Source organism: Cyprinodon tularosa, unplaced genomic scaffold, assembly GCF_016077235.1.
Source record: "Cyprinodon tularosa strain WSP-4 unplaced genomic scaffold, ASM1607723v1 ctg115, whole genome shotgun sequence".
NCBI lineage: Eukaryota > Metazoa > Chordata > Actinopteri > Cyprinodontiformes > Cyprinodontidae > Cyprinodon > Cyprinodon tularosa.
In genome coordinates, this window is record NW_024037948.1 from 856,188 (window position 1) to 871,328 (window position 15,141).

The window sequence follows — 15,141 nt, forward strand, 5'->3', positions numbered from 1 at the left end:
TGTGATTGGTGGGGAAGCAGTCATCTGTCATCAGGGTGAACAGCAGGGGGCTCAGGACGCAGCCTGTGCTTAGAGTGATGACATCAGAGGTGTTCTGTCCGACCCGGACTGACTGGGGTCTGTCTGTGAGGAAGTCTAATAGACAATTGCAGAGGGTTGTATTGAAGCCCAGCTGTGCCAGTTTTCTGACCAGATGCTGTGGGATGATGGTGTTGAGGGCTGAACCGAAGTCCAGGAAGTCATGGAGGGCCTAGATCTTCTGGTTGTGGTTCTGCTTCACTGATCTGATGACACTGTTCAAGTTGGCACACGCTGTCCTCAGTGCCTCCGTGTCACCTGACTTGAAAGCTGAGTTCTGTGCTTTTAGCGATTTCCAAACCTTCCCAATCTTTTTCTTCTCATACACTTCATAGACACTTTTTCTCTTACTATCCTCTGCCATTTTCAAAAAGGTGAGCTTTAATGACTGTCTGAAACCGTAGCTCACTAGACATATGCCCCGAAGTGCACATGCGCAAAAAAAGATAGCTAGCCGGAGACCAGCGCGTAGGACCACCTTATGTAAACATATCACTAGAACGATATGGAGGAGCACTCCTTTTGATGATCCACCTGTAAATAAAAGATCTTCCACTATACCTTTAATTATAAAGTTCAATAATAGTTCTCTTTCCGTAAAAATTCAAAAAATATCCACTGGACTTGGTTTTCAAGATTTGAAGACGTTTCGCCACCTCTCCAGGAAGCTTTCTCAATTCCAATGTCTGGATCCGCAGTGAGTTTGAGTCTTATATGGACAAGGCCTTGTATTGCTTGGAAACATGCAAATGAAACCGAAAATTTCCAAGCAATACAAGGACTTGTCCATATAAGACTCAAACTCATTGCGGATCCAGACATTGGAATTGAGAAAGCTTCCTGGAGAGGTGGCGAAACGTCTTCAAATCTTGAAAACCAAGTCCAGTGGATATTTTTTGAATTTTTACGGAATGACTATGACCTGGATGACTGAGAACCTTCATCAGCAATAGTTCCCTTCTAACAATAGCAGTTTGGTTAAAAAAAGATAAATACAAAATATTTGGGTAAAGTTTAACGGGAGGTGTTATTTTGGTCAGCAGGTATTTTTCAGTTTTTAATATCAAGAGGAGAAGAGTGTTTCCTATATGTTTAATTGATTTTCTTATCAATAAATATATGTACTTCATAATAGAATAGAGCTATAAAGAAGGCACTATGGAATGCTTTTCTAAAGCAGGGACGGGAAGATTAATTCTCATGAAAGGCGACCCACAATATTCCTGCGTCTGAATGGAAGTTTTTTTTTAAAGTCTAAGAGTCTCAAGCTGTGGACAATTCATTATTTCGACCATTTGAAGGATAACCTCAGAGGAAACACATGAGTGGCTTTGGGAAAAAAAGTCACAAGTTCAAACCCTGGCCTGAAGCTCAGCACAGCTTGTCTTCAGAGATTAGGACAACCAGATGCACATTCAATGTGGAAGTGTTTGAATATTCATACCAAGAAAAAAATGACACAGATTTTAAATGAGAGTTGTTTCAAAATCTTTTAAAGGTAACCACAGGACATCAGTGCTTTTAAAGCAGTTTGAAGCAAAAATAGAGGAAGTTATGACAATATTTATCTAAACCAAATACTTTAATCTTTCATTTTAACTGGTTTACTTCACTCCAAGAATCTGCCTTTGCTTTATTAATGTGGTGAATTGAGGCAAAGTTAATTAAATTCAATCCAAATAAATTTGGAACATATTAAAAAAGTTAAAATACTTTTTAAAACCTTTGGGCTCTACTGAAAAATGTGTCGAGAGCAGTAATTAGCGAAGAGCCGATATTAAAAAAATCCAAAAATTCATGGCAGGAGGAATAAAATAACACACAGAAGAATGCTTTTAAACTTTCCTTTACACAGCGATTAAATTAAATGTTCATTAAAACCCCACAAGTTCATCTTGATCTTGTTCGAAAATACAGTAGAGGTTCATCACATTTCTTCAGTAACCTTAAAAATAGATCTCACCTCTTTGCCTCTTTCACATTGTGCATCTTCTTTTTCCCATCCTTACCATCTTGCTTTCGTCATGCACTTCTTTGCTTCCCACATCCTCCTCTCTTCATCTCTTTCTTCGTCCGAGCCCCCGATAGTCTGTCCTTTTCTATTTTTAATACTCAACCCACATTCACCTTCTCATATGACACACTGAAAAAAACAGTTCCTCTAAACTCAAGGAGCCGGTGGTGGTCAGAGATGTGAAATTGAATAAGCACTGATGAGGGTGTTAGAAAAATATTATTAGATCGAGAAAAATCGCAGCGTAATACTGTGGAGGTGTATAAGATAAGTTGCTGCCAAGAAAGCAAAATATAGGAAAAAATTCTTAAACACTTACTCCCAGTTTAAATTTCTGTCCATGATAATAAATATATATTCTCAAAGTTATTCCAGACTGCATAATGTTTTAAAAAGATTTTTTTTTTAACATCCTTAAATTAAGTCATCCATCTACCCAATATTTTCCATAATGGGACCGTTCAGTCTCAAAGTCATACAAAAAAGCCCATTAATTTAGTTTTCTCACAAAAGATGTATTGGGGTTTTTTTTTTAGCAGAATGTTTTAAAATCATCTGAAAAGCCAAGGTTTTTCCTAAGGGAAATGTGCTGAAGTGCAAATCCTTTAGGTTTGAGCTTATTTCCATTAATATCCTCTGATATCCAGAATCAGAGACCATGTTTTTGCTCTTGGACGTGTCCTATTTACTACCAAACCAATCTTTGAATTTGCCTTTTCGTGGTCAATGCAAAGGCTTCTTCATTGTCCATAACCATCAGTAATTAGGTGGTAGAGAAGGTTACCAGATCTTTTCTTAAAACTACAATCTCCAAATGTTACATTTTACTATATATTTGGCATCTTGCAAAATGACCTGTTTTACAACACATACTAGTCTGGGAAACAATGACACAAAGCTTCTAAAAGCTTCGGAGCTCATTTCCCTGCCACCCACATTTAAGCTGTGACCTGCATTTTGAAAGCTAGAATCACAGTTTATTGACAGTTGTGCAGGCCTCCACTTTTCACCAGTTTAAACACCAGTCTCATGGCTATTAACGGTGTAGGGTCATGACCTGACCTCTCATATGCCTTTGTGTCTGCTTACCGTCTCTCTCCACCTCTCTTCTTCACATCTTTTCATCCCTCTTTTACACCGTAACTCCCACAGGAGGCTGGGCCACCTCTCTCTGTCTCCAGATGCACGCAGGCTCCTGTCAGTTCTGAGCTTAACGGTATTTATAACGATCTGACCCTGGGACCTCTCTGTGGTAATGTTCCGCTACCCCTCCCTACAAAAATACACAAGCTGACAGACAATAACCTGCAGTCCTGTGTCCATCATGCTGTGTTGTTCTTTGCTATGATGAGATGAAATTAGTCATCAAAGCTGATAACTTTGCAGCCTTTAAACAGCCTTTAAAAGTTTACTTTTAGTTTTATGCACTGTTTTAACAAGGGAGACCATAATTGCGGCAGATATTTTTTTTTTTCACTTAACTGTCTAGACTCCTATACAATTTTAACATTTATAGTTTTTCCTACCATAATTAGTAGATTATAAAATATATTTTTTCTGCTTTTTAGATGGAGTTAATTTAATTTTAAACCTGTTTTTTTTCTTCTTCTTTGTTTTCATGTACCCTTTTTAATTTTTTTTCATAAAATAGACCCCTGGTGCTGCTTTCATGTTGACATTCATGTGGAAAAAATCTGTTCTGCTCTTGACTTGTTTCCGAGGTGCTTTGTTTGTTGAGAATCTGAAGAAAGACAGGGGGGTGCATGGGAACAGCTCAGACTTGACTTTTCACCTCCAAAAACTGCTCTTTCCCAGGTTCCATCTAAGTTGCTTTGCTGAACTTTTGGTGTTGCCAGAACAAACTCTTATTATTAAAACGTCAAAAATCTGTTTTATCATCTAACTAAAGGAAGTTTACCTCTTACTTTAAGTCAAGCCCATCTCTCAGATATTCATGTATTTATCATCTTTGTATTTTTGTTAAATAAATTTGATCCTAAAATTATATTGAAATGCTCCAAAGGCAAACATGATCACATGATGAATGTTGGGTTCTGGAAGTAGTCCACAACAATCACAACCAACACCCACTCTAACCACAAACACATACTTGAAAACCTTCATGCAGAGATATAAAGTATTGTAATCATGCTTTCATTCTCTTTTCCAAGGCCTTCCCTCTTTTCACACAAAACACACACAGACACACATACACACAAAGGGTGCTTTAGATTCACACAAACACAATCGCTTAGCTCTGCTCTCTCAATCCAACCCTGTCGACAGCAATAGTGCCTGATATGAGGCCAGGGACAGAGGAAATGAACAATGTGAAGTATTATTTTAATACAGTGGAGCCAGCTACTCATGAGCGGGAAAACATCTAGTGTGCTCCATGCTCTGGAAAAAAAAGATCTCACAGTTTTAGACAGTTTTGTGGACCAGGAATCCTCTCTTCTTGATGTCTACTACACTGAGTTCATTACCACAGTGTTTGAGTGTATTTTTAATTATAGGTTACCTCAGGAAAGTGTTTATATTTCTCCATAAATACTAAACCTTTCTAAATTGTGCTTATATTACCTTAAAGTTCTATATTTTTATTGAGTTTTTTTGGGTTATAGAAATATTTATTCCTTTATATTAACCAATTAATTACATATTTCTTTAAAGTATAAAGCTAAAAAAATGTTGCATATATTTTCAGTCAGCTGTCTTTGTTGAACCAACTCTTTCTGTAATATCAGCTGTCGGATAGAGGAGTATAAAGTGATTTTCAGTGCAACTTGTTTCTGTAAGATTCCCAACTGAATGTGGGCCTGTGTCTTGAGTGCACCATTCTAATGCAAGGATTTGCTTTTATTTATACTATTTAATTGAAGCCCCAACTACATTTTTAGCACAGGTGTCCTGACAGGCATGAAGCTCTTCTGTCTCTGTTGTCTCATCAACAATGGGACAGCTGGATGAGACAGATTGACTACAGTATCATCTGTGTTCGAAAACTTCTGTGGAATCTGTTTCTAAAATAAAGGAAGCTATAAAAGTAAAAGGCATAAAAGCATACTGGCAAACTGAAACTATTAAAATATTTTTTTTACTAGAACTTTAAATTTCTCCTTTAACACTATGAGTAGTTCTTCATCTTCTTGTTTTCCTGGTGGACATTTGGGAACAATGAGAATGTGGGTTTCAAAATTGTGTAGATCCGCACTTTTTACAGACAAACTAATACAGTAACATTGGCATGATCAGTCATTTATGTCAAATGAGCAACAAGACATTTTTTTTCTTGAATAACTTTCTTGGAGTCAAAAGTACTGGAAACTTATTAAAAACTTATGTTTGAACTTGCAAAAACCTCACCACACTCTAATGATGCAGTCGTTTTTAGTTTGTTTATTATGATTCTTGTATTTCCGGACATTTACTAGTGGTCTTACAAAGTTTTACAGTCTGTGGCAAACCTCAGACACTGTATTCATTCCTTTATTAAAAGCTAATATCAGACTCTATTATGCTGCCAAAACAAGCCATTTTCATCTAACAGGTTCAGGCCCAGCGTCTGACCATTTATTTTTCTAGTCATTTGTTATTATGTTAATTTTGTACTTTTGGCTTTCAAAACAATTGAAATTATATTTATCTTAATTTATAGGAAAAGTGTTCTTTTATTTGTAGATTTGGAATCAGATTTCTAACAGAATGAACTATTTTCCTTTTAACAGTTTTCTGCTTGGTGTAAATGTTAGAATAAGATGATTTTAAATGTAGAAGTGACAACGAATATTCAAATATCTCCTCAGCTAGTCTGCATTTGGCTTATAAAGGCACATGTCGTTTATTAAGTGGCACATTCAGAAATATGTTTTAAGTTCTAAGGTATTTTTGGGTGGGTTTTACCTCACTGACATTTTTGACACATAATTTATTTATTTTACAAATTAACAAATAAGGAACTTAGTTCTCTGTTAGCTAATACCTTATATCTGTCTGGTAACTGATGTCTGACTACAGAAGTCGGCATTGCAGGTTACCAGAGGGCTAGGTCTTTGTTTTGTAGATTTCAACCCAAGGCCAAATATTCAGGTAGTTTTCTTATGAGTCTCTTCTTTTCGATGTTGTCGATGTTCAGCTCTATTGTTCTTTTAAGCCAACTGAATATGTATAAAATCTCTTTGACAGGAAATTTTAGTATCATCAATCTGAGACAACCACTTACAGGTTAACCGATAACCTAAATATTCATGAGCATACCATTAAAGGAAGAAAACCTTTTGTTTTATTCTAGGGCTTTTAACCAGACGAGCACCAAATACCCCATATCGTTCTATGACCTCTTAAAAAAAAAGATCTTGCACGTTACCAGTCAGTGCTCCAGTTTTAACCTTTTAACATTAGCTGTAGAGGAAGTTTTAGAGGCTGCATGGTGCCTACCTGTACTTCAAATACTTTTATCAATCCTTCAATTTTATCAATTCTTCAACTCTGGGAGAGTTACAAAACTGCCAAACTCAGCCAATAGAAGGTGGTTTCATTTTTTATAGTCTGACAGTGTCATTTATCATATTTATGCTTCCTCAGGTCCATCTTCAGTGATCAGCAACGATGACGACTCAGCTTCTCCACTTCATCACGTCTCCAATGGCAGCAACACTCCCTCTTCCTCAGAGATGGGCCCGGATGCTGTCATCATTGGCATGACCAAGATCCCGGTGATAGAAAACCCTCAGTATTTTAGAAACACCAATAGCCTGTTGAAGACTGACACATGTAAGTAAACCTACATACATTTCTAAAAAGTATACCATCATAATGAAAATTCTCTGATTTATACCGCCTATTCTTAAAGGGAATATAGACTTCAGACCAGATTGCAAACATGGTTGAAAAAGACTTAATATTGTTTTACGGTACTTACTCTCTGAAAATAATTCGGATTAAATTGTTAGCTTTACAAAATCTATTTCCATTTGCTAAATGCAAAACAATTAAGTGTTTTTGTAATTTTAAAGAGATCTACATATTCTATGATTACTATGACATGATATTTTACTGCAAAGTATGATGTAATGCTTTTTTAAGCAAAGCAATTCACACCATCTAAATTTCATAAAGGCATACCTTTGGAGGTGTTTTATAGCAACACATCAAATGCATTGCTTCAAACAAAATTACCTCTATGTCTCTTTACATCCAGCTTATCCTGGAGTACAGCTGAGTTATCCTGGGGTACAATTTCCAGATGCTTTAAGGCATCACACCCATTTGTTCAAGCCATTATCTTCAGGTCAAAGTGTAGCATAAATTGGTAAATGCAGATAAGAAGTATACAAAATAAAGCCATAATCAGATGGTCTGAGTTCAGCTTTGAGAGAAGGTTGTACAGTATGTGTGCTTAATATGACTCTACACAGTATTTAAGTTCAACATTGTGTAATATGCAAAAAAAAAAAGAATATATACAAATTTTGAGTTGTAGACAATAAGGTCAGACAGTCAGTTCTATTCTTTTTTCATGAAAAATTGCCTCCTAACCTGACTAAGTTATTGCAGTAAAATCAAAGAGGAATGGGCTAAAGTTAAAGCAAACCATTGTGCCAGGCTTTATGAAAGATGCCCACATCATTTGAGTCAAGTCACAAAATACTGAGGAAATCTTGTAAACTTTTAACTTAAAGGAAAGTCATAAATTATTAAACATAAAATTGTATCTGTTATTATTCTAACATCTAACAAACAGGAAAACATTGGTAACCTTTATTTAAAAGAGGACACTTAGTTTAAGCACTAAATTACATGTGTAATATTTTATTTTCCAAGTGCAATAAGAGGCCAACTTAACTGAAGTAAGCAGTGTGCAACTGGCAGTTTGAAAGTTAATGGAAAAAAATGATAAAGATGGAGGTATTAATGGTAAGTTAGAAAAAATAACGGTGATAATACAAAATTGTATTTATGGTGCACCTAAAAAAAATAGCCTCACTCAAAGGGCTCCAAATAGTAAATGAAAAGTGATTTAAAAAAGTAAAACATTGTTTTTACTTTGGTTTGTGTAAAGATTTTCTTTCATCCCGCTGAATGGATTTGTGTCGGCCTGTGTAGGGTTTTTTCTTTTTTATATTTTTCTACTTTTCTTTTTTGATGATCCAAATATGTTTACATGCACAGTCTCTCCACATTGTCTGGCGTCATTGTAATGCCTCTTTTGTGGCGCAGATGACCAAATAATGTTTTTCCTGTGCGTTTCCAACTGACTTTCAGAAGACACTAAAAAAGAACTGCTGCCGCAGTTGAATTTCTAATTTGGAAAATCGCTTTGCACTTGGTAAATGTTTACATGTGCATAACTTCCAGTCATGTTTTTGAGCACTTTGGTAATTAGAGTATGATTCTCATATTAATGAAGGAACACACCCAGAAAAAATCTGGACATGCTGAGCACTGAATTGCCGATGTTAAATATAAGAGATTGAAGATATTTTATTAAAATCAACTGCACAAAATACATGCACCAGCTATATAGCAATATAGAGACATAAGAGTTACCACAGAAATGAAATACAGATGAGAAAGAAAAACAGAAATGGAAAAACAAGAAATCCAAAACTCAAGCAGAACAAAAGGTACAAAAGAGCAACAGACAAATAGACAGAGAACACAGATGGATATTGACCTGCTCCATCAATATGACATTATGATTATTGGCAAGTAATAAAAGCCTCTCCAGGCTTTGGCCTTGTGTAGTAATAAATTATAGATTGGCATGTGTGTGTGTGTGCTCTGTATGGTGGGTAGCTCCTGTAAGGGGGACCCTAATGAGAGACTGCAGGTTGACCTCTTTGGTCCTGCTATATAACTCCACAACTTACGAGGATTTACAGCTCAAAGACATGAATGAAAGCTTTCTGGATCAGTGCAAATAAATAACATACTGTGGTGTATATATAGGTTTCTCATTGTTTTAAAAATATGTTGCAATAATTACTATGATTTTTCTGTGCTCCTCTTTAGGTCCCAGACAGGCAATATGCTTAAAATACTTTCTGCATCAATCTGATTATTTAGCACTAGTTCCTTTTAGGACAGTACAATAGTCTTTGATGGAGACAGTTTGGTAAAGTGGCTCTTGGTTGCCCTTTAATCATGGTCTTAACCAGCTTGTCTCGTCAGTAGTGGGTATCGGTTGTTACTTCAATGATTGCAGAGATCTCTTCCAGGCAGCAGTGAAGCAACAATTACTGTGCAGAGATGATGGCTCCATGCTTAATCATGGGAAACGTTAGATGTGTTACCCAGCTTCACTTGTGCAGCTTTTTCTTTTCAGAAATGAACACCTCATTAGCAATAATAACATCAGAGAAGGCATGGTTGTTGGAAATCGTAATAGATGCATTAAGAAGTAGTTACTGTAAAACATTTGGGTTTGTAAAAGCCGATTTGCTGTGGTAATGATTGACCAGCTTCTTCTGTGCATACACTTAGTTTAAAAGTCATATACTGTGGAATTTATAGATAATAAGACATAAATAAAGACTGAAGCTCTGTTGGTTGGGCATTTTTTTAAGATTCCAATGTTTACTAAACCTGTCAATTTTCCATTTTTTTAAGAGATCCTTAACTTTTAGAAAAGGTTAAGCAGTGCACATTTTGCAACTTTCCATCATTACCAGCAATGCTTATAAAAAAAAAGCGAAAACATTTATCGAACAATCTGATCTGGTGTATTCTGGCAACACAGGATCACACATGATCCTAAATTGCCAGATTAAGCAATTACATTTTAATCTATATTCATCTTTCATGAACTCCTAATAACCACACTGACACATTACCTTTATAAAAGGGACAGAAAAAACATGGCAAAAATGCTAAGGGAGCCAAGAGGGCTTCATGCCAACGAAAATAAAAAAGATGGAGGAAGCATTGGTCCGCACTCATCAATTTATTTGCTATTTGAGGATTGTAATTAAGGAGAAGAGGCAAAAGGCACTTTCATGGAAGAATACTTATTAAACAGCCACAGTCGGAAATGGTGTGGTGAGGTAATTAGCTGGTGGGTAGCTGTCTTTAAAGGAACATGGGTTTGTTTTATGCATGTTTGTTTTGCATGGTGGAATGTGACAATTTGATATCTCCTAAAGGATATTTCTATTCTATTCTAAAAAGAGATGCTTTGACACATAGTTTAAGGAACACAAAGATGATTTCATGTTTTTCCAGTGTCAATTCCCTTTTTGGAGTAATAATAGGCAACAAAAGATATGATCTATAAACTACATCCTCAAATCAAACCTTCATATAATAATATACCTTTTTTTTATATATACACTGCTTAAGGCATTTTTAAATTTATACATCGTAGAATTGTTATAAAGATGGACCTATTGTACTGGAGCTATTGTAAGGGTCTCTGGGGTTGTTCGGTTTTTCTGGTTTGATTGAGCTTCCTGTCACAGAGAAAATCTTTGCTGGTGGCTGGGCCGACCCGTTTTGCTGCACAACTGAGAACATTTCTCAATTAAGATGACACTTGTATATAAGGAGGTGAAGGATCATCTCTCTTCACCAGATGAATACCACTAATATTATTTAAGCCAAAGACCCGAACCAGGAATATCGTTCTTGTCTACAGTTGTCAACCATCTCCTTCCTGATCCATCTGCTTCATCCCCTCAGACCAACAAGAATGTTCAACTGACTTCCTTTAGTTCTCTGTTCCCAGATTCTTGTTACATTGTTAAAAACATTAAAATTCAGCGATTCTGCATGTGGGTAAAAAAAAAATACAAACCAACCTGACGCATATACAGACACTCTTACTATGCTCCTTTATTGAAATGCATCTCATAAAATTTGTTCCTTTTTATATCAAACAGCTTATTTCTATAAATGTTTGATCTACCTTAAAGCACCTCATCAGAAAGAAATACTGTGTCGTCCAGAACTGGCATTAGATTTTCTCTGTTACCTAATATTTAATCAAAAGTTTTTAACTTCACTTTCGTCCCCCATTTCTTTTTTAGTCATTTTGCTTCTTTCTGTAGGATACTGGATTATTGTAAACTTCTCCAGCTTTCCAGTCTGGATCAATACAGCAACTTCTCAGAGATTAGCGGGGCTGTAACTTTATGTTCTAAGTGGACACCTTTTCTTCCAATATGCCTCTTAATCTCATCATATAAAAATCTTCTTTATCCTCCTTCATGTGATGACGTATGTCTCAGGAAATTCTCTAGTTAATGTGCTTTATGTTTACTTATGCTTGAGCATCTGGTTAAAGAAAGCTAGAGGTTGATGGGGTTTGAGTCAGGATAACAGTGGTAATAGTCCTGCAACATAAGAGCTTGAGTCATAATCATGCTGAGAGCCATTTTTTTAAATCAAATCAGTTGGCAGAGTCACAAATTACTTAGCAACAAAAATAAGTGTTGCTCCGTCTGAGCCAACTGTAGGTGAGCTTGCAGCAGGAAGAGATTACATGCATCAATAAAAACAAATGAAGTAGTGTCTAAGCAAAATTATTTTAATTTATTTTAAGAGTCTTTGCAATGATTGGAAGCTGTGGTTTGTTAGGATATGGATGAGAATAATCCTCTACAGTTCTGTCTGAAGTGAAGGAGTTCAAGTATCTTGAGGTCCAGTTCACAAGTGAGGAGGGAATGGAGCTGTAGAGCGATAGAATATTGGTGTCCTTGCTGCAATAATGTGGACGCTGCACTGTGCTGTTGTGGTCAAACGAGAGCTGAGCAAAAGGCTCTCGATCTACCTCTCAGTCTATGGTTCTAGCTGAAATAGAGAATGAGATCCAGGATACAAGCAACTGAAATTAGCTTTTCCCACAGGGTAGACAGGAACTCCCTCAGAGACAGGGTGAGGAGCTTTATCATTTGAGAGTGACCCGGTGTAGAGCCACTTCTCCTTCACATTAACAGGAGACGACTGAGGTGGTCATATTTTTGGTATGACCCCTGGACACCATCCCTCAAGAAGTGTTTCAGAGGGAGGCCAAGGAATGACCCAGGACACGCTGGAGAGACTATGCCTCTCTGGCTTCCTTGGGCTTCTTGGGCTTTCTCCAGCAGAGCGAGAGAAGTCTGTGAGTGTCTGCTGTGACTTCTGCCCCCATGATCAAGATAAGAGAAAGACGACGAGTACCAGTACAAAGAGAAGAATATTCATCCTTATTTCTTTACTCGAAGTAAAATTATGACAACAAATTACTCAGTCAAACACCTCATCTCAGTACCAGGGTTGTTTAGAGTAACCCTGAGTATTTTACTCTTTTTGGCAGAAATCTGCACAAGGAATTGTTAAAAATGGCGTTTTTTTTCCTGAAAGAAGCTGTTAAAGACATCGCTGTCAGGAGAGGGTGATCAGAGCTTGATTAGATGTTTGATCTTTTTCAAAGGAATTTCTCTTCTTTAAATATGCTTTAATAAACTGTGCACACATACAGAGAATATGACTTCACTTCCACGTAATATTCACTGAAGGCATTTTTGAATATTACTGATAAAAAGGAAAACAGAACAAATAAAAAATGTATTTAATTGTAAGTATATACATATACATTTAAAAAAAAAGAGAGATAAAGGCTAGATTAGAACAAATATGCATCATATTGATTTGGGAACTTTATCTTTCCTTAAAACTGCTATGAATAAGATCTGATTAAGTATAGGAATGTTACAATACCAGCAGAATCTTAGCTAATTTTTTTATTATTTTTATTTTATGCATGTTATAAAGTGACCTTCCCTCTGTTTTCTATTGTTTAGTTGTGCAGCACATTAAAAGACACAACATCGTACTCAAGAGAGAACTTGGAGAAGGAGCCTTTGGAAAAGTTTTCCTGGCTGAGTGCTATAACCTTTCACCTGACCAAGAGAAGATTCTGGTCGCTGTCAAGGTAATCTGGGACTAAATTGTTTACGTTCATAATTTCACAGAATGTCTTACTTTGAAATAATTGAAATAATTATTTGAAATAATTGCCAAATATAGGAAACAACAGAAATGATTGTTTTTCTTGGCTTGTTTATTTTTCAACAAATGTTTCTCTAAATTTCTCATTTATGTGATTTTCTTCAAATGTTCTCCAATCGTCTTGACATCAGAGCTGCACAATGTGTGGTAACAGTGCTGAACACAGTATTATGATAGCAGTTTCCAATGCAATGTATGAATACCAGAATTGGGCATTGCAGGCTAACAAAGACCTTAACTAAGGGGTGGACCATTTCTTCTGGTTCAATTTGCATGTTTTCTAAGCCATAACAAGGCTTTGTTAGGCTACTCTATAAAGCTTGGAAGTCAAAACTAATCCAGACATTTTGAATTGAGAAATGGGAGCGGAAGCAAATTGTCTTCAAACTTGGAAAACAAAGTCCAGTGGTTTGTTTTTTAACTTTTTTTTTTTCTTTTTTTGGAATGACTATGACCTGGATGACTGAGAATCTTCACCAGCAATGTATGAATAACTACTTATAGTGGCTTAGACTTTAAAAAATTGTATTGTTATTGTATATATATACAATTTATACAAACCAAAAATTAGTTTTGTACAGCTTTCATTACATTTCCATTTCTTATAGTGCAGCAGTGATCAAATGTAAACAGTGTTTGGGTAAAAAACATGGTGTAGAAAAACGCATTGATATGGAAGTTCAGAGCATTAAATATATATTGTGCAAATATGCAGTGTTTTGGTTTGGTGTTATCAGAGTGAGGCAGAGTCTGTATTATGATTTAGAGTTTTCTCAACAGTTCAGTAGTCTAATGGCAGTGGGGAAGAAGCTATTTCGGAATCTGCTGGACCTGCTACTTTGTGGAGAAGAAAAAACATTTAAAACTTAACTATATAGCTTAGACCTGCTACTGTCCCTTTCTTCATCATGCAGATAGAAATTTAGGAAATGTGTTAATTTGTCCTGTCGCTTGACAAATCCTCCGTAGAGGTTTTGGGAAATCTCTCATCTTACATTATGCAAACTGTACACTCAAGCATTCAAGAGGCCATAAAACATAATTTAACTTCAATTGAAGTTTTACGTTTTCAGCTGTGGTTTTACTTGCACTAGCTTTTTCAAAAATTTTATTTTTTTACACATCTGATCTAAAAAAGAAGGGTTTTTCTTTTTTGTTTGAATTTATGGTTTGGTGACTTTGTAGTTAAAGATAAATATTGGCATGTCATCATTAAAAAAACAACATCTGATTCTTTCAATGTATTCCAAATATTGAGCAGTTTGCAGCAGACAGTCTAATGTTACTGAAAAGGGTCCAAAGTTTTCTGAAATACAATCCTTCACATGACATTGCTCCAGCATAGAGAATCTATGTTCACCTGCATTTCTGCTACTAACATTAGACAGTCTTTTATATCAAAAGCCTCTCTCTGTAAGATGTGAGGTGGGATTACAGCTAAAAACCGCTGACTTCAAGGAGGAAATTGAGATGCATCCCAGGAAACATCTTCCTGTGATATATATCTGCACATCAGCTTCCCCATCAAGCCAGCTTTCCTTTTCTCTGCAGTCCAAAGTGAAACCAAATCTAAATGGAGAAGAACTTTGCATTAACAATACATGACCTGTGACAAGACCGACCTTCTTTATGCCACTATTCCCCCCTTTCTTCCATTTTCCTCTCTTCTGCACCTTCAGCTTGCACCTGCTGTATTTTTCCTCTCTCCTCTGACTCATCATCCTGGCTGCGTCCCTACTCACAAATCCCACAGCTTTTTTTTTCTGTTCTTGGGCTTCCTGTTTCCTTCCAGCTTATCCTTAAAACCACCTGCAGATACTGGCTGTCAGCTTAGCTTCAGCTTAGTCAGCATGCTTTACAAAATTTTGACCTTAGAAATTTGAAAAAAAAAAATAAAGTTCCTGCTGACACCATGTAGAATCTAAACGAATCAAATAACTATTTTTTTCAACTTATTTGAAAAATGAATTAAAGTAAATCTAAACAATACTGAGAATGTTGAATATTGTAAATAAGAACATTTTTGTGAAAATAAAATTTCACAAAAAAAATTAACAGGA

The 15,141-nt window shown here is 36.0% G+C and overlaps 1 protein-coding gene across 13 annotated transcripts in view; it reads left to right on the top strand.

Moving 5' to 3' along the window:
- Nucleotides 1-15,141, top strand: part of ntrk2a (neurotrophic tyrosine kinase, receptor, type 2a) — a 106,271-nt gene that overhangs the window by 63,224 nt on the left and 27,906 nt on the right. For all 13 annotated transcript variants that reach the window (XM_038305690.1, XM_038305703.1, XM_038305740.1 and 10 more), the window contains 2 exons: nt 6,677-6,865; nt 12,874-13,004. In XM_038305690.1, coding sequence (XP_038161618.1) covers nt 6,677-6,865; nt 12,874-13,004 — 320 coding nt within the window. The remainder of the gene's footprint in view (nt 1-6,676; nt 6,866-12,873; nt 13,005-15,141) is intronic.